The 25656-nt window shown below is 39.0% G+C and overlaps 1 protein-coding gene across 4 annotated transcripts in view; it reads left to right on the plus strand.

The window, feature by feature from the left end:
• LOC120399100 (amyloid beta precursor protein) overlaps positions 1-25656 on the plus strand; it is a 324609-nt gene that overhangs the window by 297005 nt on the left and 1948 nt on the right. For 2 of the 4 annotated variants that reach the window (XM_039526998.1, XM_039527017.1), the window contains 3 exons: positions 2229-2282; positions 13562-13662; positions 18308-18454. In XM_039526998.1, the coding sequence (XP_039382932.1) occupies positions 2229-2282; positions 13562-13662; positions 18308-18454 (302 nt within the window). The remainder of the gene's footprint in view (positions 1-2228; positions 2283-13561; positions 13663-18307; positions 18455-25656) is intronic. The other 2 variants (XM_039527027.1, XM_039527007.1) reach the window with 1 other exon arrangement.

Here is a 25656-nt window from a genome sequence, read left to right on the forward strand (position 1 = left end):
TACCTGGGGATTGTTTTGCAGACATGTGCACTGTTGTTCTACTCTGTTTCCAGCTGCTTTGGCTCTTCTTCCCTAAGCATACAAACAGTTGTTATTATTGCAGACAATCCCCTTGTGTTGTCAAGTAACTGACAGCACTAAAGCAGCTAGCACAGAATTGCAAGGCCTCCTTTGCACAGGAAGGATGTCTACATGCTGTAATGGGAAGGCAGTGTAGTACAGCAAGGGCAGTGGATTAGGAGTCAGGAGCGCCAGGCCAAAATTTTCAAAAGTGACTAATGATTTTTGAGTGGCTCAATATTAGGTGTCCAATTAGAAAAACCTTAAAAGGGGCCTGATTTTCAGAAGGCAGCTGCTCAGCACTTTCTGAAAATCAGGCCCCATTAAGGTGTCTCATATTTGGGCACCTAGAAATTGAAGATTCCAAAATCACTAGTTACTTTTGCAGATCTTGAGGTTCTGTTCCGAGCTTTAGCCTTCCTCTGTGACCTTGGGCAAGTCACTTCCCTCTGTGTCAATTTCAACATCTGTAAAATGGGGGATAATGATACTTACCTTCCTTTCATAAAGCAGTTTGAGAACTATGGATTATAAGAGCTGTATAAGAGTTAAGTATTATTATTATTATTTCTTCCCCCATCCGCAGAAGTATTGGGCCAGCCACATGTAGCCACACCAATTTACAGCAAACAGTTCCCTTCTCCTCTTCCCCATTCAGCTGCCACCATTTTTCCTGTCACAACCTGTTCTAATTTTTCAGTGATTGACATAATTTTACTCTTCCATTCAGCTATCACTTCTGCAGTGTCTGTATATCCTTTGCAACAACATATTCAGTCCCTGCTTTGAAGTACCAACTGTAACAGCATACAGGTGCCAGATGAGCAGGGAGTGGAAATGTTCAGGGAATACAGGAACTGGGTGAGGGCAAGAAGCATGGTGACACCAGAGGAGGGAATAAGGGTAATGTTTCTGCAGTAGCAGGATATTTCAATCCTTGAGCACCAATCCTTTTCACTGGAAAAATGCTGCTGCCTGGGGGGCTGTAGCCCACAATTGGAGTAACCTAGCAAAAGGCTTAGATGAGAAAACGTTTAGTGGCTGTACTTTTATTTAACATTGTACAAAAAGCAGTTTCTAGTGAAGGCAATCACATGGGCTACTGATAGTGCTCTGAATTGCCAGGAAGATGGTTTGATAACTGATCCATCTTTACTTCCCCATGTAGGGAGCATGGCGTGTGCTAAGAAAGCAGTGCAATCCCCCTGAAAAAGCCCCTTTCAGCACTCAGTACTTTGCACCCTATTTCCAGAGCAACCAAAAGCAGAAGCCAAGTTCTTCGTACCATTTTGGCACTTCCAATGCCAACTGGAACAAAGAAGCACAAAGTAACATAAAAGAAGAAAAATAAAGAAGGCGGAGGGGAGGAATAACACCGGTGTTGTTTTTTTTAAAACTTCCCCAACAGGCTTAAGTTTGGGTTTAGCTAAGGTTATGGGTGAAGGGTCAGGTTATTTACTTTCCTATTTACCATTAGTGCCAATGGGCTCCAAAAAGCATCACACCAGTCTTCAGCCAGGCATGGCCTCTGTGTGGGAATATACGGTATTTAAAGATGTGAATGCAGGGCACAGAAATATGGTTGTTCTTCAAGTCCCCTTCTACTTTTAAAATGGAAGATAATCTAATGAGATGGACAATTTTACTGCATACAAACCAAAATATATTAGGAACTACATTATATATAGAGAGAGAGAGATATCTATATATATCTCTAATAACTGTTGCCTTCAAAAGTTAATAATCTGGAAGAATAAACTAAGATTTTTGGGCGTGTAGAAATTAGCAATGATTAAAACTTGCTGCAAGGACTCATGCCAATTCCGGTTCCCAAATCTAATAAAAAGGTAGGAAGATGTTTCTAAGGATACAATGTATAAAGCCTGACCCTACTGACTGTAACATTCTTTGATCTTGATAGTTTCTAATTTGAGCAGTATCCAGAATATAAAGCGCTGGATGGACATGTCAGCAACAAAAGACGCTATTGAAGTTCCCATCTCCTTCCTTTTATTTCCAGGGTTAATTTAAGGCAAATCTTTTCCAGCTGCTGCTATTGTAACTTTGTTTATGGCATATGTCTCTCCTGCACTATCCCAACAAAAGAGCAGTTGACTTATCATTTTGGGTCTTTTTTGTTTGCTTTTATTTTTTTTGCACATGCCCAGTTGAGCCTGTTGATGCCCGCCCAGCTGCAGACAGAGGACTGACCACAAGACCAGGTATATAACTTGCATGGCTTTTACCTAACCTATATTTTTGCCAGCATGTCTGTGACCTGCTTGAGCTGAAATGATCCTTTTCTTTGTTATTACCCCCTATTAAACTGTAGTGTCATGTCATGAACCAGTATCTATGGGGAAATTGCAGCCACAATTTTAAAGGGGGCTCTCACAGATCTTCCCCCCAAACCTCTGAGTACTCCCTCCATATCAGTATGTGCTTGCAAAAAGGGGGAGGAGACTGGAGGAACTGTCCATTTTTTCTTCCCACGTAGCAAAAGTAGTGTATTTTTTTTATAAACAAAATAGATGGTGTTTTGTAAATTGAAAATAATCATGCAGAGTTCAGCTTCCACAGTTTGGAAATTGATGGGGCCATTAAAACTTTTTAGGCGGTTCAGGGACAGGACTTATTTTTTTTAAATACCAGCCACTTGATGCAATTTCCAAAGGCAAAGTTGCTCTTCAGAAGTATTTTTACAAGCTTGGGAAGAAGTCCTTTCTAGTAGTAGTCTCTTTTCAAGTCTGACTCCATTGAAGGCAGAGCAATCGCTCCAACCTTCCCTTAATGGCAGAATTTAGATTTCCCTCCAGCACATCAGTGATATTAGATCAGTCAGTTCTTGGATCAGAATTTCAGCACTGCAACATCACATTTTTTAAAAGCAAGTGTAACATCCTCATAGCACCTAAGTGTTTTTGTCTTCTGGGTTATAGAGCTTCCTAAAGAGGGGTAGAAATATCATATTGTATGCAGCATTTTGCATATGAATATTTTATCTTCATTCTCCCTCACCCACAAAATATATTCACACTTTACTCCTAACCTTGTAACCTGTCTGTTTTACAAGGATTTTTCTTCTCATAGTTTTTTTTCCTGCATAATGTCTTATTCACTCATTTATGCTTGTTATCTTGTTTGGCATTTTCATATGCATAATCAAAAGCCTGCTGCTAAGAGACCCATGTTAGTTGTTAAATATTTTTCATAAAGGAGGGGTGGAAAGTCTGGTGGGTACTGATATGAGAAGATATACTCTTGCTCCAGTTTGCCACATTCAGGCTTCATCTCATTAAGTGTTAGCTATCATTAAACCCTTGATAATGGGGTTCTTACTTGTACATTCCTTTGGCTGGCAGTGGTATTGTACCAAGAGTACTGGTGTAGTTAATGATCTATCCAAGGTTGTATGTTAGATTTCTGAGAGGGGCTGTGATGCCTTGAAAGGTGATTTTTTTCATAGCTTCAAATTTCCAAAAGTGAGAGGGGGCGGTTTTACTGCTCATAAGTTACACTAAGTATTTCTTTAACTCTTCGCTGCTTGAGTTTTAGGTGATGTTCAGTGCAAATGGGACATTGTGCAACAGCCTCTTCAACACTTATGCGTTTAACATGGAGTTTGAGTGCTGGGGAGGTCCTGTTGTAGTCACTTAATTTACCCTTTGCCTCAGTTCCCTGCTCTCTTATAGTCCCCTTGAGTGAATGTTACTCTTATGAATATCCCCATCCCATGTAAGTGCAAACTGACAATCTTACCAATAAATGAGCACAATTACTCTAAATCTAATGCTGGCACTAATGTTTGTGCCTGCACCCTGAGTTTGTAGGAATAAACCAACTTCTTTGGTTCAGTTAGAAGAAGATGGGGAAAGTGGCTACCTTGTATTAATTTTTCCACTAATTGAAAATGGCATAATCCTTTTACATTACCTGGAAAAGCTTCTTAAACATCTACGCTTCCAGATATTTTTTGTCTTCAGAAAAGTCTAATGGATTTTTAGCCTATTAACTTTTTTAAAACATTAGCAGATTCTATTAAATAAAACTGTCAGGTTCCCTTTGCGTTTATGTGGTTAAGTGCTCAAGTCAGGAAATGACCAAGTTAATAGGGTGGTCTAGTAGGTAGAGTATTGACTTGGACTCAGGAGACCTGACATCACTTCCCAGTTCATCAACAAGTTTCCTGTATGATCTTGGGTGAGTCACTAATTTACCCTTTGCCTCACTTCCCTGTCTGTAAAACAGCAATAATGCTTTCCTACCTCATATGGATGCTGTAATTTTAAAAAATCCATTTTAAGCTACAAGGAAAAGCTTTATACAAGTAATTACTAAAAATAGAGGATTATGATGGAAACATTTATGCATCCTTAGCTAGATTGGACTTACTCTCTGTTTCTAGTACAGTATATGACTTCGCAGCATTCCAAGGTTCCTTGTACAACATATCATAATACACTATATACATTAGAGACAACATAGTATCCTTCACCACCCTGTCTCTGCACAACAAGTAAGAGAGAATGCTTTCCCAGAACTCAGAGGTTTCTGTGCTGACTTATATGAGGAAGTCTGGAGGGCACTGCTAATGCCCATCTGATGTTAGGATGAACCAAACAATTATTCATTAGGCTCCAACAACCTTATTTGCCAGGTTTTTTATTAAATAACATTCACTTAGACTCTGATCTCTGCAACAAAAGGAGTTACAGTAAATGGAGCCACTGTATATTATCAGTAGACATACTGAATTTTTAAAAACCTGATCAAGACAGGTCAAATGATGTGTAAATACCATAGGGAGACTTTCTGCCAGTCTGCTCAAAGTATGAATGTCTAGCAACAAATACCCACTTGATTTTCCATCACACATTGAAGTTATAATTTAGGTAATTTTAAAATACTTCTGAAGCATTCAGAGCTATTTACGAGGCATGTACACTAGTCCAAGCAGTGGTAATAGAGTATAGGATAATATCTTTCCAAAATTCCAACTAAAGTAGATAATTAATCAAACTCAAAATATTAAATGCAAAAGGAATGCTGTAAACTTTAAAATTACCCTTCTCTCTGAATTTTTAACCACTTATTACAAGTAAAACCTCAATTTATTATAACTGAAAGAAGGAAACAATATTTTGCTTTGTATATAATTGGTTTCACTGCATTTTTGATATAGAAGGTCAGCTTTCAAGTGTTCTTTTGGCTGTTCTTTTGTACATCAGTAGAGGAGAGAAAAATATTGTGAAATAGGAGGGTGTGTTTGTAGAACCACAAATATTAGCAGAGGGACTCAAAGGCAGGTGAAATACCGGACACTACTGTAAACAATTTTTTTTTAATTGTAGCGATTCCAAACTGGTTTCCCTTTAAGGGTCCTCATGTCACCATCTTGACTCTTCAGTTTCTGCTTCTGCAGGGTGAAAATATTGATGTCTGTCATCCATAATTAGGCTTTCCTTGTGGTCTTGGAAACAAATGAACATCTTGACTCAAATATATTGCCATGAGTTAACTTGTCGGACTTGCCAATGGGTGCTCAGAACCCTTTAAAAAAACAAACAGATGTTTAATGCCTCCACATGGCAATACATCAGCCATTTTTTTTTAAATGTACAAGTAGAAAGTTCGCACAACCACCACCTTTCTTCTGTGCAAACAATAGGATCTTCTTGAGATCACACCTAGATCAGGACCCACCTTGAGAAATAATGCAGCTTAGGTACATCAGACTGATTCTTAGCCCGGCTGCTCACAGTCTTATCAGCTGTAGCAACAATTTCATGTGGAGTCTAGTCACCTAGTAATTATCATTCCCCTGAGCAATCATGTCAGAAAATGTTAGAGAATGTGAAGAGTTATCCAGTCCAGAGAGTGGTGAGGTTTCTGAGGAAAATGGCACGAAGTCTCCAGAGCCTTCACTCAGAAAAAATCTATTGCATCATTCACCTATGCAGCTCCACTATTGCTAGCAAGAGCAGAAATAGTCATGTAAAGAGGGCTTGCTCTTGAACTTAGAGTACAACAGTCTCTGTAAACTCCCAACATAGTTTACATTTTTTAAAAAGTGGGGTGGGAGAGGGGTTTCTCTGAGCGATTGCCTGTAGCCAGTGGTGTTGCATGTGACCAACTTTTCCTAATGTAGATGCAGCAGGGAAGGGGGAGGGATAGCTCAGTGGTTTGAGCATTGGCCTGCTAAACCCAGGGTTGTGAGTTCAATCCTTGAGGAGGCCACTTAGGGATCTGGGGCAAAAGATTGGTCCTGCTAGTGAAGGCAGGGGGCTGGACTCAATGACCTTTCGAGGTCCCTTTCAGTTCTAGGAGATTGGTATATCTCCAATTATTACCTATTACATCTGCATGACAGACTTTTGAAGTGAAGCCTAATGCTTCAGCACACTCTGCTTCCAATGCGTCATTCACAAAAGATGGAACAGAGGTAGAATTGTGCCTAAATACGTTCACTATTCTCTCTTCCCCCTAAAAGGAAGTAAGCTAAGAGAATAAAGAGGTCAGTGGGAAGGTAAAAAAGGTAGGGAGATATCCAAAACCTCATATGCTGAGCATTCAGCCTCAAGCTGTATTTTCTTTTCAATTCTAATTTTATAAATAATTAAGTATTTATTGCCTTACAAAAAATTGTTCCATACAATGAGAACTTCATAGTGTATAGCAGGGGTAGGCAGCACACGAGCTGATTTTCAGTAGCACTCACGCTGCCCGGGTCCTGGCCACCAGTCCGGGGGGCTCTGCATTATAATTTAATTTTAAATGTAGCTTCTTAAACATTTTAAAAACTTTATTTACTTTACATACAACAATAGTTTAGTGATATATGATAGACTTATAGAAAGAGACCTTCTAAAAACGTTAAAATGTATTACTGGCATGCAGAACCTTAAATCAGAGTGAATAAATGAAGACTCGGCACACCATTTCTGAAAGATTGCTGACCCTTGGTGTATAGTATAGCCCAGAACGAAATGTATTGCCAGACTTTGAAAACCCCTCTTATAGAACGGCTTTGTAATGAAAAGAGTAACACCTCTTGGCTGATAGCTGCACTGTAAGTGCTGCTTTAATAATATGTTTTCTTTCCAGAGGTCACTTGTGCATTGTTTAATTTCTTACAGCTGAATTCTTAGTGCCTGTGCCCCAGTAAATTTTTATTGATAATAGCACCATGAAAATACACAAATGAGTCCATTACATCTCAGTAACTCCATATTAACTTGGCAGCCCTGGTCTTGGAAAGAGAAGGCAAAATTAGAAAACTAGCCTATTATTCAATACTGACAGAATTTCCAACGCTCGGTACAAATAAAAATGCTAGTGTTGCCTTCATATTAGGTCAGGTTCTTATTTGTCAGTACCCTTGCTAAATCCAGATACCACCATCTGACAATGGGTCTTTATGGGCCATGGTGCACAGATATTATGGCATCACTTCTTCCTACTCTTATTAAAGTAGTAGTGAAAATCTTCTTGAATGTGAAAACTCTGGTTTTAAAATTACTTGGCCTTTTAGGATTTTCCCAACATAGCTGTCAGGCTGTTCTTTAAATATTTATCTAATCATTTTGTGGGGACTGTGTTCATAAACCCTTTTCTACTTCCTCTCTTTCTCCTGTCCCCCTACTGCTGTAGCAAATTCAGTAACCTCTCCTCCTTGCTTCTGTTATATAGCGGGCTTAGGTAGTACTAGCCAATATATGCAAAGACTCCCTAAAAGACCATTTATGTTGCAGTATTATTAAAATATCTGTGACATTCTGTAGGAGGTGTGGGCAGATAGTACACAAGTGAATTATTGATGATTATTGAAAAAGAAAAAGATACCACAGCAACGACTCACCATGTGCCTCTGTTTTGTACTTTACCGTTTTTTCCTTCTTTAAAAAAAAAGGGGGGGGGGGGAGTTACTTTTACTTGGCCATAAGACTTGTTCTCTGATGAAACCTGGTAAATACATTCTTGGGTTGGGAGCAGAGCAACTTTTTTTTTTAATTTAGAAATCTATTTCCTGAAGTTGGCTGAAATTGTGATCATCTAGATATTTTCAGACACTTTTTTTATACTTCTGAATCCAAAAATCATTTGCAGTTTTTTTTCCAAATAGGAAATTTTCAAATCATTAGTTTATAAATAACACACTAGTTATTTCTATGCATGCACATGGGGTATTTTAAAAAATAATTTCTATGAGGATTTACAGTGCATTTGCACAACAGCTGCATCGACACATGCCAGGGAGAGACCTGCCAAATTTGATACATTTTGGGATTTTGTTTTTTTTACATTAATTTAAAAGCAAGTTTTAAAATGAAGGATTTCATGTTGAGTTTCAGGGATATTTTAAAACTCTTCTTTGAACTTGCTCACTATGGTTCGCTCACAGACAGCCCTGCAGTAATGCATGGAGTAAGAAGAGTTAACAAAACATAGATCTCAATCAATGCCTAAGGAGTATCTGCAAAATTAATCCCATGCAGTTATACAGCAGTTGTCAGCCAGAGATATCTCATACATCTTTACAGAGGTACATCACCCTCATTTTACGGATGAGGAGAACGAGGCACAGGAAGCTTTAATGCCTTGCGCAAGATCACGCAGCAAATCAGTTGCAGTGGGGGAGTAAGAGCTACAGTCACCTGCCTCCCAGTCACTAGGTCATAGCTCCCTCTCTCTGCAGATTTTCCCTTGGAAAAATATATAACATACAATCTGTTACAGAGGAGTGTCAGTCTGAGCACACACAAAAAGAAATAGCTATCAATTCCCAAGCGATCACATTTCCCAGAGTACTAAAACAGTAACTAGAGACAATGGAAAAAGAGATCAGAATAATAAAAGACAAAAAACAAAAATACATAAACTCTACCAGTCCCAAACATAGAGCCAGTATAAACTGCCCTGTGTTCCCTCCCAGCACCTCCCTAGGCAAATAGTGAGTTTAGATGGGTGAAGTCATCTAGCAAAATAAATGAATAGAGATGTTCGTACAAAACATCCACCCCAAGGAGGGGAAGATTATCCTTGCATTGCTCTGGTCTGCATTTCAGTGTACAGTTAGGCTGGCTCTTGGTGGTAGGGTTGCCAATTTTGGTTGGATGTATTCCTGGAGGCTTCATCACACAACATAATCTTTAGTTCCAGGATACCCCAGGACAATCCTGGAGGGTTGGCAACCCTACTTGGTAGCCTGACTGAGACTTCAGCCTCCTGGATTTCTGCTCTCTGTTGAGGTATACTGCTCCGTTTCCCAGAAATCCTAAAAGGTCTCTGTCTGGAATGTGGAGAGTCAGAAGAGTCCTTCCTGCTATACTCTAAACACAGCCACCTAGAGTAAAAGCAAAGCCTTTGGGTATGTCTGTATGTACAGAGCTGCAGCAGCACAGCTGCATCGATACAGCTGCAGCATGTCTGGGGAAAATACACTCTTGTCAGCATTTAAAAAAAAAAAAAAAAACCACCTCCCTGAACAGCAGAAGCCTCCCACCAACATAGTGCTATTCGCACAACAGTTTATGCTGGCGTAACTTCAGTCGCTCAGAGGGGTGGTTTATTCACTCCTCTGAGCAACATAAATTATGCTGGCATAAGCTGCAGTGTAGACATAGCCTTGTCTCTGGTTCTGGTAGTGTTACTAGCCAATTCTATCTCCGCCCTGGACTCTAGGCAATCTGGGAAACAGAGTCCTGAACCTCTGTCATCAGTGCTGCTGTAGTCCAGGGGCGAGTCCCCCTCGACACTCACTCTGATGTTTCAGGGGCACCCCGTCCAGTGGAGCGCACAGGAATGAAAATTGGTGTGGACCCCTGCAAACCAAAACCACCAAGTCCTGTACAGCTGTTTAACCAGTAGATGAAGCAATTACAAACTATGAAGTAAATGATATACAACTGGGTAGTTACCCAGTGGAATTCAGTCTCTCTCTTTTTAAAGGCCTCACATATTTTCATAAACATATATGCTAATTTATTTGAGACAGGTACAATAACCACAGCAGCTGTTTTACTCTCTTGAGTAATTTAATATGAGATTTTAAAATTTCAATTGTTTTTTTTTCTTTTAAGATAATAGAGCAAATTATATTTCAAAACACCATAAAGAAATACATTAAGAAAAATAATTAAGGCTACTAAACAGCAAGGTAGTTACAAATCAGCTAATTTAATAAATCTAAATACTTAAACATGTTTTGTCTTGCTTTTAAGTTTCATGTTTTCAGTTGCACATATAATAAGAAAACATGTTATTCTTATCAAGTATTAAGAAAAACATTTAATGAAAACACAATAATCTAAAATTTCACTCATGGAAGTTTTATTTTTATCTATCCTCTTTCTGTTATCAAAATATTTTCTGTTAAGGGATAATATTAGATGGAAAATGTTATCAGTTAACAGTAAGATTTTAAAATTAAAATATGTAGAATTGCTGCATAAATAATATATGTAATTTATAGTAATTTTTTTCTTTTATTAATTTGTGAACTGCCACTGAAGCTATTTGTCACTAATGTTTTAGTGTATTTCTTTTTGAAACGGGGTTTGTATTGTGTTTTTTATTTTGTATTTGCTGATGAAAGGACGGCATCTATTTTGTATCAGTTAAGGTTGTTTGGTAATGTAACCTATATTTCTTTATGCTTGATAAGACTGTGTTTATGTAGACAGTGTAAGGGTAACAATGTCCTTAACTATTTCTTTTTATATTACATTTGGTAAGACTTAAATTCTGTTCAGTTACTGCCTCTGGAAAAGGGACATTCCCTGTGCACATTCCCTCTAAGCCAAGTGTGTATTTTGTGGGGCATGCAGGAGAATGTCACTTAACCAGATCCAGGAGTTTCCTTTCATTTTGGAAAATTAGCATTAGTCTGGTTTGGAGCTAGAAAGAAAATATTCTGTCGCCTTTTTATTTATTTATTTATTTAATCTCCCTTAGTTTCCTTGACCAAAGCATGATGTGTAATTTTCAAATTGCAATTCCCTAAACATTTTACTATTCTTGCCCTGAAAAATTGCTTCCTGCAATTTTAAATGTAATGGTGTAATGTGATTTTGTTAAACAGCAGACACCTTGCGCTTTTTAAAAAATGTTAAGCATTTTAACATCAATAAGTAGTTAATTTAATAATTCAAACATGCCAGAAAACAGTCTAAATGCCTAGAAGAGTGTCCTGAAAGTGAGGATTTTTCTATTTTTTTTTTCTTTTCAATGTTGTGTTATAAGAGGGATCAAAATCATCCTTAAAATGGGATCATGTGTATGGTCTAAAGAAGGTAGTTAGGGAGCTTCTGTTCTTGTCTCATAACACAAGGACAAGAGGACATTCAATGAAACTGAAAGGTGGCAAATTCAAAACAGATAAAAATAAATACTTTTTCACTCAACGTTAGATCAGACTGTGCAACTGTTTGCCACAGGATGTCACTGAGGCTAAGAATTTAGCAAGATTCAGAAGGATTATGCAGATAACAAGACTGTCCAGAGTGGTTATAGTTAATACTAAAAGAAAAAATTGGAAGAGATGTAAAACCTTCTTCAGGTTTAAAACAATCACTAACTCTTAAGGATTACGGTTGAGACCATGAGGGGAAGGGGCTCACAGGTTACTAGACTAGATAACATGAGCCTGATCCAGTATGGCAGTTCCTATGTTCTTACCATTGTGCAAGTAAGGAAAGAATGCTAATCATGCATTGTCATTACATCCAATCAAAACCCCTAAAGTTAAAACATCTAATGTAAAATCTAAAATCCATAGCTTAATGCAAATAAAGGTTTAAAAATATTTGTTGTACTAAAAGTACAAAAGGGGGAGTGTAGAAGTAAAGAAAGAACTAACAGGGATTTGTAGGGGATCTTAATGCAAGACAGTCTCTGTTAGCAAGAGTTAGGCTAGCTGTAACCCTAATGCGAGATTTGTAGAAGCAAGAATTGTGTAAGGCAAGTGAAAAAGAACTGTGTAAAAAATTGTTGCGACCTTCTGTAGAGAATGTGTAAATATAAAATGTAGACTGGCGTCTCTTTAAAAGTAAAAAAAAATATATATATATATATATCAAAATAACTTTATATATAAACAAAATGCAGCTATTGCTTATTATCTATAACAAAAATATAAATGCTTGCTGTAATTATTTACCTATTAAAAAACCTACCTAAAAAAGAAAACAACCCTATGTCCTAATGCACACTCTCCCTGCTATAACTGCTAAACACAATAAAATATCTAACTTTACTATACCCAAACAAATAAATAAAAACTAAGTTTTTCTCCAACACCATAGTAACTATAGTAGGGTGACCAGACAGCAAGTGTGAAAAATCGGGACTGTCCCTATAAAATCAAGACATCTGGTCACCCTACACTGTGGAGAGTTGATAGTTTCTAATGAACAACACATGCCCACAGTGCGTGGACTAGAATCCTTGTTTTGTGTCTCTAAATCCAGATCGCTTGAACTTTGATTTATTTTCATTTTTTTTAAAACTCAGCTACAGAAATACCCATAGATTACAAGTATCAAAATTTGAAATCAGGATAATTTTTAATGACCTGCAGTACAGAAACAGAATTTTGTAAACTTCATAGAAACATCATCTTTTACCTTCAGAATAAGTGTCCCAAATCACTTTTCCGAGCCCAAGTGTAAAGTAGTTCCAGTGATGAAAGCTGGTTTCAGCCTCAACTATGGAAAGTCTACTGCCTCGCCATAATTTTCAAAACATACTTAAAATATGGTACAAACGCATAGAAAGCAACTTTTTTCACAGCAGTGAGAGTTAAATAGGAAAAGTTCAGCCTTAATGTCAATTTTCCTTAATGTCATAATGCGTCTCCACTTTTTCATCCTGTGAGCCACTTCATGAGACCACTTACCTTAGTTCCTCACTACTTGATTCCCAGTATTTCATACTGCAAATCAGGGGTCTGCAACCTTTCAGAAGTGGTGTGCCGAGTCTTCATTTATTCACTCTAATTTAAGGTTTCGCGTGCCAGCAATACATTTTAATATTTGTAGAAGGTCTCTTTCTATAAGTCTATAATATATAACTAAACTATTGTTGTATGTAAAGTAAATAAGGTTTTAAAAATGTTTAAGAAGCTTTATTTAAAATTAAATTAAAATGCAGAGCCCCCCGGACCGGTGGCCAGGACCCGGGCAGTGTGAGTGCCACTGAAAATCAGCTTGTGTGCCGCCTTTGGCACTTGTGCCATAGGTTGCCTACCCCTGCTGCAGATCTTTGGTGTATGCACCACTACAGCTGTGTGAATTGAGAAACACTAACATAGAGGAGGAAGTTTACTGGCTCATTGTCAGTGCAAATGCAAAATTGTATACACTTCATTGCTTCCCCAGCTCAGTTTTCACATTACATTACACTTCATTTATGTGAGTGACACCATTGCCTTTTGCTGTCATCTTTTGCTAGCTAATTATTTAAGTGGTGGATTTAATAAATAATTTCATTGTGGTCAATGCAGGTTCTGGGTTGACCAATGTTAAAACCGAAGAGATCTCTGAAGTAAAGATGGATGCAGAGTTCCGACATGATTCAGGATATGAAGTGCATCATCAAAAATTGGTGAGTGAACATCTAGAGCTTTAAGTTTATGTTTTGAATTGCTGTGGCTAATAACATCCTTACCTACAGGAATATTATGGCCCACATTTTTTTAATTGCGTGGCTGGAAAAAAAATCTACACATAATTTTCACACACACATGGTCTGATTCTCCTTCCTCTTAGATGGGTATAAATTGGGAGTAATTCAATCGGAGTCAGTGAACTTACACCAGTGTAAGACTAGTGTAAAAAGAAAATACACACCACATTTGTGCATCAGTTACCAACCTGTATGGTCACTTATACCTGTACCACGCACACTCAATGCCAGTGATCAAAAAAAGTAAGAAAGAAAACAACAAACTGGGAATGTCATTACACATGAGTAAAAATACTTCTGGAACCCCAGTGTTGTCCCAAGATATTAGAGCTACAAGGTGGGTGAAGTAATAGCTTTGACTAAACCAGCTTCTGTTGGTGAGAGAGAGAAGCTTTCAAGTGACACAGCTCTCTTCATCAGGGCTGGGAAAGGAGTCTAAGGCAGTGTTTCTCAACCTTTTTGATACCAGGGACTGGCTTGCTGCCTTCCTAAACAGTGTCAGGGAGATCTCAAGGACCAGTTGTTGAGAAACACTGCTGTAAGGGACCCTTCATGGTGAATGGTCCCCTTCACCTTGAATGGTTCCTTAAACTAAGTTCTAACTACTGATGCTAAACTATCAATTCAGTCTTGTGTTTAGCTGCCACACTCTGGCTATGTCTACACTGCAAGTAAAAACCCATGGCTGGCCCAGGCCGGATGACTCTGCCTAAGAGGCTATTTAATTGCGGTGTAGACACTTGAGCTAAGGGGCTATTTAATTGTGGTGTAAACATTTGGGCTCAGGCTGGCGTCTGGGCTCTAGGACCCTGCGAGGTGGGAGAGTCCCAGCAGCCAGAGCCTGAACATCTACATCACAATGAAGCAGTCCAATGAGCCCAAGACAGCTGGCATGGCCAGTCATGGGTGTCTAATTACAGTGTAGGCGTACCCTCTAAGTACCTTTTCCAGACCTGAAGAAGAGCTCTGTGTAAGCTCGAACGCTTGTCTTGTTGGACCAACATCAGTTGGTAAGAGAAATATATTACCTCACCCACCTTGTCTCTGCAACCCCAGCTATGATGCTGTAATAACATGAGGGAGAGGAAACGTGGCAATGGAGGTGGGGAATGAAAACATAAGGCCTCAGGCCTCAGATTTCCTATCCTATCCTGGTTATCTGAGATTTTGTGGCGACCAGAAACTATAATTAAATAACAAAGAGGTTTTCACGTGCAGTTCTGTCAGTACCCAAGCAGAAGCAAGGGCGTTGAGCTAAGTCACAGCAGCACTCTTCGCCAGGCTGTGCCACAAGTGTGCCTAGAACCTTGAAATCCACCCAGGGAGTGGATTCAGATTGTGGTGCAATTCTGGAACATCAGCCCAATAATACCACTTGAGCTGGACTCAAGACCTTGCCATGTTCCCTCAAGCACTCAGGGCTTGGGTCACACAGGGTCTTAGGCACTGCAACACTCAGCACCTAGGGGCATTCACACCCCTAAGTTAGGACTGTGCAGCCTCCATAAGGCAGCTTTTAACCCCTTTTCTGCCAGTGTGGGGTAGATGCCCCATCACAGGCATTCATCTGAGAGGTGCGAGACCCAAGTTCAAATTCCTTCTCCATATCAGGCAGAGGAAGTAACTGAATCTGGGTCTCTCACATCCCATGTGAGTGCCCTACCCACTGTGCTGAAGGTTATAAAGGATCTGCCAGCTCCTCCCCTTCCCTGTCTCACTCACTTTCAAAGGAGGAGATTCTCCACTAGATTTAATTTGCAACAGTAGTTACTTATATCTTTATTTTGTTTGCTGTTTTTGTACAGTGAGCAATAAAATAACACTGAGGTAGGTGGGAGAATCATAGACTCTCAGGGTTGGAAGGGCCCTCAGGAGGTCATCTAGTCCAACCCCCTGCTCAAAGCAGGACCAACCCCAACTAAATCATCCCAGCCAGGGCTCTGTCAAGCCCTGACCTTAAAAACCTCTAAGGAAAGACCCTGCCTTAACAGTGCATTGTGACTTTTGTGAATACAAAGATATCCAAATGAGAGAACACGTCTTCTAACAGGGACAGATCCAAAACCCGTTCAGAAAGATTCCCACCGACTCCAGTAAACTTTTTGATCAGGACCATTAGGAGTACAGTAGTGGAAGATTCTCACCGCAATGTTGCAATACTACAAGCAAATAGTTAAATCTGACTTCTTGCTTCCTCTTTTGTGAAGGAATAATACATGATGGAATTTCATATCTTAGAGTTCTAAAATCCTAATAATAAACTTGAAAGGTTTCTTTTTAAAATATATTCTTAAACCTAAGTAGTGCTGAAAAATTAAAATTAATATGGGATTCAAATTTGCATTTGAACTAGGTAATGACTGTGTAAAAAGATACTCAGCTCTTTGATGCTGAGAATTGAGAATTCCCAGGGTGACAAGCTAATCCCAAATGCATTAGCACTAATTTTGGAAATTCTGCCACACCTCACTCAGGAGGGCTAAATATTATGATGAAATAAGTCAGAGAAAGGTTATTGGGGAGAGGAAACCTGGCACTAGTGCATTTCAATGTACTTATTGTCGTGTTATTGCCTCTGTGTCACACATAGTCAATTATAATAACTCAAAAAGGGACAGTTGCAGGTATCTGTGCAAGTAGTTAAGAGCTGCAGCTCCCTCTACTGTGCTAGTGGAAAAGATAATGTACTGTATTTAGTAAAGGGAATGTTATATCTCTTTAAAAACACCAGATTTTAAATTGTGTTATCCTGTGTTATCTACTGATAGCCGGAACCATTGCTTACTATTAATTAGGAAGTCATCCTCTTCATATATCACATCAGTTCAGTTTTTATTGAAGGCACATACTGAGCTAGTGTTCCCATATTGTTTCAAATGTACTGTGACTGAAAATACATGACAATAAATTTCTTATTACCATACACAGTGTGCTGCATGTTACCATCTTAGTCAAACTTCTTATTGGAAAGACACATTAATGTTGTTCCAAATCAGTAAGTATTCCTGAGTATTATTTTCTTTTTCCCCTGACTGGAGTTATTTTTGAGTTCCGTCTTTGAGATTGTCACCCGATTAGGTGTAATTTGAAAGCAGTAGGTGCAGACATGCTTTTAGATTTCTTTTTTCCCATCTGGAAGATTTTTAAAGAGAAAATCCCTTTGGAATACTTAACTGAGATGCTTAGAATTCATATGTAAAACATATGCAGGGCTGCAATTAATAATTGACCTGAAGTTGCAGTTATTGTTCTGTTGATAGGTATCTGTGTTTTAGTTCTATCATACATTGTTTTTCATAACTGAAAATCCTTCAGGCCTTACTCTTTTGCTAACCTGTATGAAGCAAACAGAAATTATCTAAATTTAAAATAAGTATATTTGCATGTTTTTGTTTATATGCATGTAAAATTGACGGTAGACATTAATACAGTCAACACATCAAATTATGCAAACTCTGTACATTTTATGTCTGTTCCGTTTCATTTTTAACATTGCTTAAACATCTCTTGCTGACAACAATGGAACAGCATATTTAATTTGCATGTTTCAGTACCTTTACATGGAAGACTGTTTTCTTTAAAAAATGTGATACAGCTCTTTGATTCTTAGACAAGTATTTAAAAAGGAGGAAGAAGCAGGAAATCAGCTAAATATTATGCTCTTTAAGATGAAGAAAGTGCCATAGTGACATTAAGAACTTGCCATGGTGGGTAAATGAAGATACAATACAATAGAGCAGATAATTTCTCCTCTGTTTAATCCATATATACTTAGGGCTTGTCTGCAAGACCTTACTCTGATGATAAACAAGAATGTTCATCACTGAGGAACAAACAGGCAGTAGTTATTTTAATTATATACAAATAAATTTAAAATAACTATTTTCTCCTCACTCTGGAAAGGCTTGATTTCCCTTACTAGGCACCTTAAAATAGAATGTTTATTTTCCCATTTGCTAAACTCTCTCTCTTTGCTGCTAGACAAATCACCTTGCTTTCTTGAACTATCTCCCCTTAACCCAGCTGGTTACATGGAGGCTTCATTGTTATCCTGTAGGTCTGAAATAAGCCTTTATATCAGACAAGCACATCATGCTTACCCAAACCAATCCTGATTGTATATAAATTCGTGAAACATTTCATGGTTTAGCTTCTCTGAGGCAGAGAAAAATGTACGTTCTCTCAATATTTTCCTGCAATCCTCACCAATCACCCTGGGGTTTGTGTAGCCATCCCCTAAACTAGCCTGAGCAGCAATTACAAGTCATATTTCAAGTGCCTCTAAAACTGACGGCTTGGCATCCATGGAGATAAGTCCTCCATGGATCCACAGAACTGGTACACCACAGGCAGTAGCCATTAAAACTTGCCACACGGCCCGTGTAACTTTTCTATGACAGGGGGAGTTTAGTGCTACAGTGACCTGGTTGCTGCACTGCTGAAGAGATTGGAACATTTCTGCAGAGTCCACTTAGACGTTTTGTAAATTGCATAGAAGACTGTACAACTTCGCTAAATAGCAGAGGGGATTTCGTTACTTATCTGCTTTATTTTTGTTTCCTAGGTATTCTTTGCTGAAGATGTGGGTTCAAACAAAGGTGCCATCATTGGACTAATGGTGGGAGGTGTTGTCATAGCAACAGTCATTGTCATTACTTTGGTGATGCTGAAGAAAAAACAGTACACATCCATCCATCATGGTGTAGTGGAGGTGGGTAAAGGTTACTGAGGAAAGCTGCACTTACATGAATGGAGGTGGCAGCAGAGTGCTGAGTAAAACCATGTAAACCCATGTGTTTACAAATGAACTAAGAAAATCAGCAACTTGATTAACCAGTGTTTGAAAGTAGTGTGGCTGTCTTGTTAAACTACTATTTTTATTCAGCGGAATGGAAATGAAAGATCTGAACTAGTAAATATATGCACAGCAATCCATAGGATATGCCCCGTCTAATTAAATCTAAAACTGCAAAAATCTGTCCAGAAATTATCCATGACCTATGACCTTTAACATGGACATTAATTTCCCTTTAGAATTTAACAGTAGCTGCAAAGAGAATATTGTATGGGTTGAAAAATCGGAGTTATTACTATTGTCATTTGGAATTCACATGTAAGGACTTCTTAAATTGGTTTCTAAAAGGTTAACTAAACAATTAGATAGGATTTGAGGTGGAGGGGTCATTTGTGGATTTGACTGTGCACTACGCAGATTTGCCCTACACCGATGCTGTATTACTTTTTTTGTTCTACCAACAGGATTAATTTTTCCAGCCACAGCCTTTGATTTACAGCTAATATGAAACTTATAGATTTGAAAATTACATATAAAACTTGCAAGATCTTTTCTCAGAATGAAAACTGCTTTGTCTCCCAAAGTGTCAAGTAAATCCATCACATGCTCATAATACATTTAAAGTAGTACTGCTGCTACCACCTGCTGTGATTTAACGGAACTTCACTATAAATAAAAAGCATGATGAGCTTTTAATAAAACAAAACAAATCTCTCCCTTTGGTACTGATACCTAGAACACTCACTGTAGGTATCTATTCATTTTGTATTCATGCATTATATCAGGCAATCCTCAAGAGATTCAGATCTTTTCTTTCCAGAAACCACCAGCTAAACATTTTCAGTTGTAAATTGAACTAAATTTTGTTAGTTTCTTTAGGTGTAGCAATTTAATTCATATGAGTGACACTTCAGGCCCTACAGGATACATAGGAGGGATGTTTCTCTCTCTCTCTCTCTCTCTCTCTCTCTCTCTCTCTCTCTCACACTCTTACACACACACACACCCACCCCATTATTCAGTGCAGAAGAGATTTAAAATTTTAGGGACTCTGTTTTATTTTTGTGATGTATTTATTTAGTATTCTTATAACCCAGACAAAATTAACAGATGATCATTGTGACTGATCGGTCCTGTGCCGTGGGAACTCTTAAGCTTTTAATAAAAAAAAAAAATGTAGATTTGGATAAAAACAGAGAGGATAATCTTAGATCTGTGTGAATTTTCTGTAACAAAACTCAAATCAGAGATTTTAGCCTAGCTCTTGAAAATACAGTACCAGCTTATGTACAACTGAGCTGGGTATCAATGACAGTGTAATTGAGTGGTGAGTGAGTAATAATAGCTCGCTCCTACAGAGGACTTTTGAATCTAGCATGAATACCTATTCAATTAGCAGTACAGAAATTAAGGCAGTATTGTCTAGTGGTTTGTTTGGGAATGGGCTCCAAGATCCTTGGTTTGTGCAGGGCCGGCTCCAGACCCCAGCGCACCAAGCGCGCGCTTGGGGTGGCATTTTGCCAGCAGGGCAGCAGGCGGCTCCGGCGGACCTTCCGCAGTCATGCCTGCAGGAGGTCCACCAGAGACGCGGGACCAGCGGACCTCCCGCAGGCATGACTGCGGAAGGTGCGCTGGTCCCGCAGCTCCGGTGGACCTCCCGCAGGCATGACTGCGGAGGGTCTGCTGGTCCCGCGGCTCCGGTGAAGCATCCACAGGCATGCCTGCGGGAGGTCTACTGGAGCCGCGGGACCAGCGGACCCTCCGCAGGCACGTCTGCAGGAGGTCCACTGGAGCCGCGGGACCGGCGACCGCCAGAGCGCCCCCCGCGGCGTGCCGCCCTGCTTGGGGCAGCAAAATTACTAGAGCCGCCCCTGGGTTTGTGGCCTTAATCAACTCACTTAACCTCTCTGCCTTAGTTTCTCACCTGCAAAATTGGGATTATACTTACCTATTTCCCAGGGCTGTTGAGGATTAGTTAGTAAATGTTTTTACAGCACTTTGAAAAATGTAAAACTCTGTAGGCAGTAAATTCTTCATAACAAAATGTCTTTGAAGTAAGGATATTCCAGTCCAAAGGGGATTAATTTATCTGGCAAAGTTGTGCACTAAAGGCATAACATTTAAAATATAAATAGCTTTGCATCTGGTCTACATTAGATGTATTTTGACAAACTAATTTTGGATCCCATCTGTTTACCTTGTGTCAGAAACTACTATGACAATTTAAATGTATGTTAATGTGTGTAAGGTTACAAAACAGTTTCCATTACAACATGCTCCTAGCTTTCTGAAAATTCTCTACTGGAGATAAAATTCTTAATATTTGTTCTCTAATGTGGTTTGGGGGGAAAATACTATGGCCATTTGAAAGGTGTTACAATATTTTTTTAAAACCGATTTTTAAAACTTGCTAAACTTTGACCGTTAAAATTTTCCATGTGAATTGTCCTCGTTGAGAGAAGGACAACCACAAACAATTTTGGTGGGAAATTAACTGATATGAATGATTGCAAACATAAACAGTTAAAAATGGGGTACAGATGTGCATCATCGCCTTAAAATAAAATCACAAACCCTAAACATCTTTGCTTACAATATATGTGAGGGCTCTAGGAAATATTGCCTGCTACTCCAGCTCTAAAGTTAGAATAAACAGTTCTTGAGAACCAGCTCCTGAAGTCACATTAGGATTAGCTGCAAAGAAAATCTGTAGGTGAGAGGAAAAGGTGCTGTACAGACAAAAGAAAAGGCTATTTAAATAAAGGAGAAAAATGGAAGTGAAGTAATACCCAGGCTTGTACCAAGAAGTATTCTGTCAGAAAAGAGAGGTACTGTAATTGTTGTGCTCACTAGAGCTTCAGCATATCTATACCTGGAATATTGCATTCAGCTCTGAGTGACTCACATTGGATAATATGGAAACTGCTAAGCGAAGAACAAAAAAATGGTTCTGGTTGATGGGGTTGACTGACAAGAAAAGCATAAGAGTTAAATGTGTATAGATTGGCAGAGCAATAACTACGATGAGACAAGTCTACAAATGCTTGAAATTTGTAACTATCGAGAAGAGAGAAAAAAAATTTAGCATCATAAAATGGGTAAAAGGAAGTAACAAAGAAGGAAAATGGAAGCTTCAAAATGGGGTTGGCAGAGATCAGTGAGTCAGGTATAATCACCCCCAGAGAAGCAGAAGAATTCTTATAATTTGACACGTCTAAAACAAAATGGGGGGGAGGGGGGAATTACAAGACAATTTACAGTAGTGAAAACTGACTAGGAGAGAAACTAGATGTCCTAATAAGTCTTTTCTATCTATAGATTCTATGATTTGGTGATGATTGGGAATGTGTTATAAATTAGCTTATCAAATGTAGGTTTTGCCTTAAAATGGAATATTTTACTCAGTTTTGCCATGGTTTCATAGACACACCTCTTGCTGTTGCCCTTACAATACAATTGTTTATGATGCTCCTGCTTATCTCTTCAGTTTCTTGTCCGTTCTTTAGTCTTATCTGTTTCTGCATCTGATTACTCTCCATTCTTCTTTTTATTCATTTAATCTCCTCATTCTGTCTCACATCTCATGCAGATTGTACTGTGTGCTTCTCCTCCCCTCTGATTCTGAACAAAGGAATCACATGAGGAGCTCAAAGCTAAAACAACATACGGAGTTCAGTACAGTGTTGTCTAAAGCTTCAATAAGAAGAGTACAGCACAGCCATGGAACAGTCCTGTAGCCCAGATTCTCTTTGCACACGGCCAGTCTAGTGGCAAGTATTTAGCACCAAGTATTGGGGTAGCCGTGTTAGTCTGTATCCACAAAAACAACAAGGAGTCTGGTGGCATCTTAAAGACTAACAGATTTATTTGGGCATAAGCCCACGAAAGCTTATGCCCAAATAAATCTGTTAGTCTTAAAAGTGCCACTGGACTCCTCACCATTTAGCACGTTTGTCCTGTCGGACATGGGGTCTATGCTGTAACGTGTAGAGATCCCTAGTCTCTCACCCCAAGAGCCCAACACTTCCTCCATCTGACCTTGAATCTCTTGTCGTTTGGGAGTTTCCTATTACAGTGTTTTTGGTTGTGAACACCCCTGTGGCTTGCATGGCATGATTTGGACTAGCCAAAGTCATCCCTGTATCATAGATGATTTTGGCTCTTGTGTGTAAAACTTGAACCTTCTTTGACTTTACCGTACAGTAGTTCATTCAAGAAGAAAGCTTGGGTGCTTTTTCATATGCACTTGCATTCTCTTCTCAGTCATTTCCAGTACAAGCCGGACGAGCTTATTGGGATGCTTATAGTTTTTATTTCCCATATTTGCTTTCCTTTTTCCGTAATGTCCCAGACACTGGACCATGTTAGCGAACCGCAGTTTTAATCGTCACATTGTCATAACTTTCACGTTGTTTAATACTGTTAAATTTGTAAGCTCTTCTGGGCAGAGACAATGTCCTCTTACGTGTTTGTAGAACACCCACCACAACAGCTATTATTAATTACTTGTATTATATTACAGTGTAGGGCTCGAGTCATGGCCTAGGACCTCCGCTAAGCGCTATATAAGCACAGAACATAAAGATGGCCTCTGCCCCGAAGATCTTACACTTAGCCTGATTGGCTCTACTGGGCAGTACTAAAATATGAATATTTCATCATTGTAATTAAAAATGTTGTACAGAAGCCTGATGGTGGAACATAGTCCTGGCCAGGTTTTAGATACAATATAGCCATGGATAGGGCAAGTGGTAACCTGTGGAGAGAGGGTGTTTAAACAGCAGGAGCCAGCCAACTAGCCTGGAGATAATTACTGAGAATCTTTTGTGGGCAGAGCCTGCAGCACTGTCGCTATCTCTCATCAAGCCCACTAATGCCAGGGCTGCTATCCCTGTGGGAAATAGTAATGAGGACTCTCTAGGAGAGGTAGGAAAGAACACTGGCAGGCCCGGAGAGTGTCATTAAAATGCAAGGGCAGGATTGTACGCTAGCTGCTGGGCAAGTCATTGTACCAGAAGTCTCTTGGGGCTTTGAGGGCAGAGGAGACAGGATGTGAAGTTCCCAAGGGCTTCCCTGCCCTTGATAAATTGGAATGATTGTTGACAGCTAAGCCGAGCACTCATCCGCTGCTTGAACCAGCTGAAAGAAACAGTAATATTCTGGCACTATAAAAATGGGTTTTTTTTCTTTTGAAAATGAAAGATTTGTTCCTAGTCTCAAAAGCTAGGGAAATGTAAAAGAACAGCGCAAAGAGCGAGCCTCCTCTCTAGCCAGCAGCTGGTTTGTACAAAGCCACGTGCTTTGTCAGCTTGACTGAAGAGAGACACTTTTCAATTTTGTTCTAAGACAGCTTGTGTACATTTTTACATATAACAAAATTGCTCATTGCTGGCTCAGCTTTAAAAAGCCTAGCACTCTTTAATAACAATATTTTAACAAGAGAAGGGTCCAGTTGCATAGGAAGTGCCAAGTCATATCAGACCAGTGATCCATTCCATCTAATATCCTGTTTCCAATAATGGCCAAGGGAGAGGGCAAGAAACCCTGCTGTAGCCAGTTATGGAACGACCTGCCTGTAGCAGCAGGGTCAGACCCTTAAAGTTGGTGATCTTGCTTGATGGAGAAGGGAAAGGATTATTCTGACACATACGGAGATTTCTGTAAAGGCGATTTACAGTCAGTTGAAATTAGAACAAAGGTGGGGGGGAGAAGATTTTAGAATGGATGATAAAATAGGACTGATTGTGATGCAGCAAGTCACCTGATGTATTTTTACATGTGACAGTCTTTTCTTTTTTAGTCAGTGAGTAACATGAGGTAGGAAATGGTTCTGATGAGAAGATACTGTGAGATGCGAGATGTAATCTAAATCACAACCCAAGCAGACGTGGCCACAGAAATAAGTAGATTAGCTTGCACTTGCCCTGAGTGTGGAACAATATATCTGTTATTTTCCTCTGGAGCTTCAAGTAACATAACTTTTAAAGGGCGACAGTCTTGTCCTTCCCACGCTAAAATATTTCCAGCATTGTAGATCATATTTCAAGAAAATCAGGCATCAGGTTTGTTTGGTTTGGAGAAGAGAAGACTGGGGAGGAGGGCATAATTGTTAAGTACATAAAAGATTGTTGCAAGGAGGAGGGAGAAAAATTTGTTCTCTTTAACCTCTGAGGACAGGACAAGAAGCAACGGGCTTAAATTGCAGCAAAGGCAGTTTAGATTGGACATTAGGAAAAACTTCCTAGTTGTCAGAGTGGTTAAGCACTGGAATAAATTGCCTGGGGAGGTTGTTGAATCTTCATCATTGGAGATTTTTAAGAGCAGGTTAGACAAACACCTGTCAGGGATGGTCTAGATAATACTTAGTCCTGCCTTGAGTGCAGGGGACTGGACTAGATGACCTCTCAAGGTCCCTTCCAGTCCTACAATTCTATAAGCACATCTCCTTTACTTATTCATCAAAAGGTTTGACTAAACTAGTCTGCTATGTAAGATTTCTTGAGAGAATACATTTTCCATTATCCAAAAGGTTATTTTATGCTAAAAATAAAAGGTTATTTTTGCTAAAGGTCATTACTTACAGAAATTCACACTAAAATTTTCATAGCTAATATTTTAGAGTAGTTTAGAACCCTCTGTGCCCTTCCTGCTTTTAAGACTTCTGACAAGATAGAATTGATTTTTTTTATTTTTTTAAGGGAGATAGCAAACACTAGAGGTAAAGGATAGCAAATAGAATAGCTCTGTTTTAATAGGTAATTAGGAAGCTGGCCAGGAGATGGTAGGTTTTGAATGCACAACAGTTATGCAGTTCACACCGTGGAGATAATTAGGTGTTTTAACATTTAGAGACTGGTCTCACCCCCTCTAATGTGGTATAGTTTTACATTACTATAATGTTCACTGAAGGAAACTAATATATGAAGCAGCGGGTCCTCAGAAATTACTTTCAACCACTGAGCTGTCATTGTTCCTATCTGCTAAGAAATCAACAGTCAGTTTTAGTTACATAGAAAATATTTAACTGGGTCAGAAACAAAGCGCTGATATTGGGGACCAAATTCAACCCTGGAATAAGAGGATGTGTTCCCCATTAAATGTTATGGGATTATTGATTG

Source organism: Mauremys reevesii, linkage group 1, assembly GCF_016161935.1.
Source record: "Mauremys reevesii isolate NIE-2019 linkage group 1, ASM1616193v1, whole genome shotgun sequence".
In the NCBI taxonomy this organism is placed as follows: domain Eukaryota; kingdom Metazoa; phylum Chordata; order Testudines; family Geoemydidae; genus Mauremys; species Mauremys reevesii.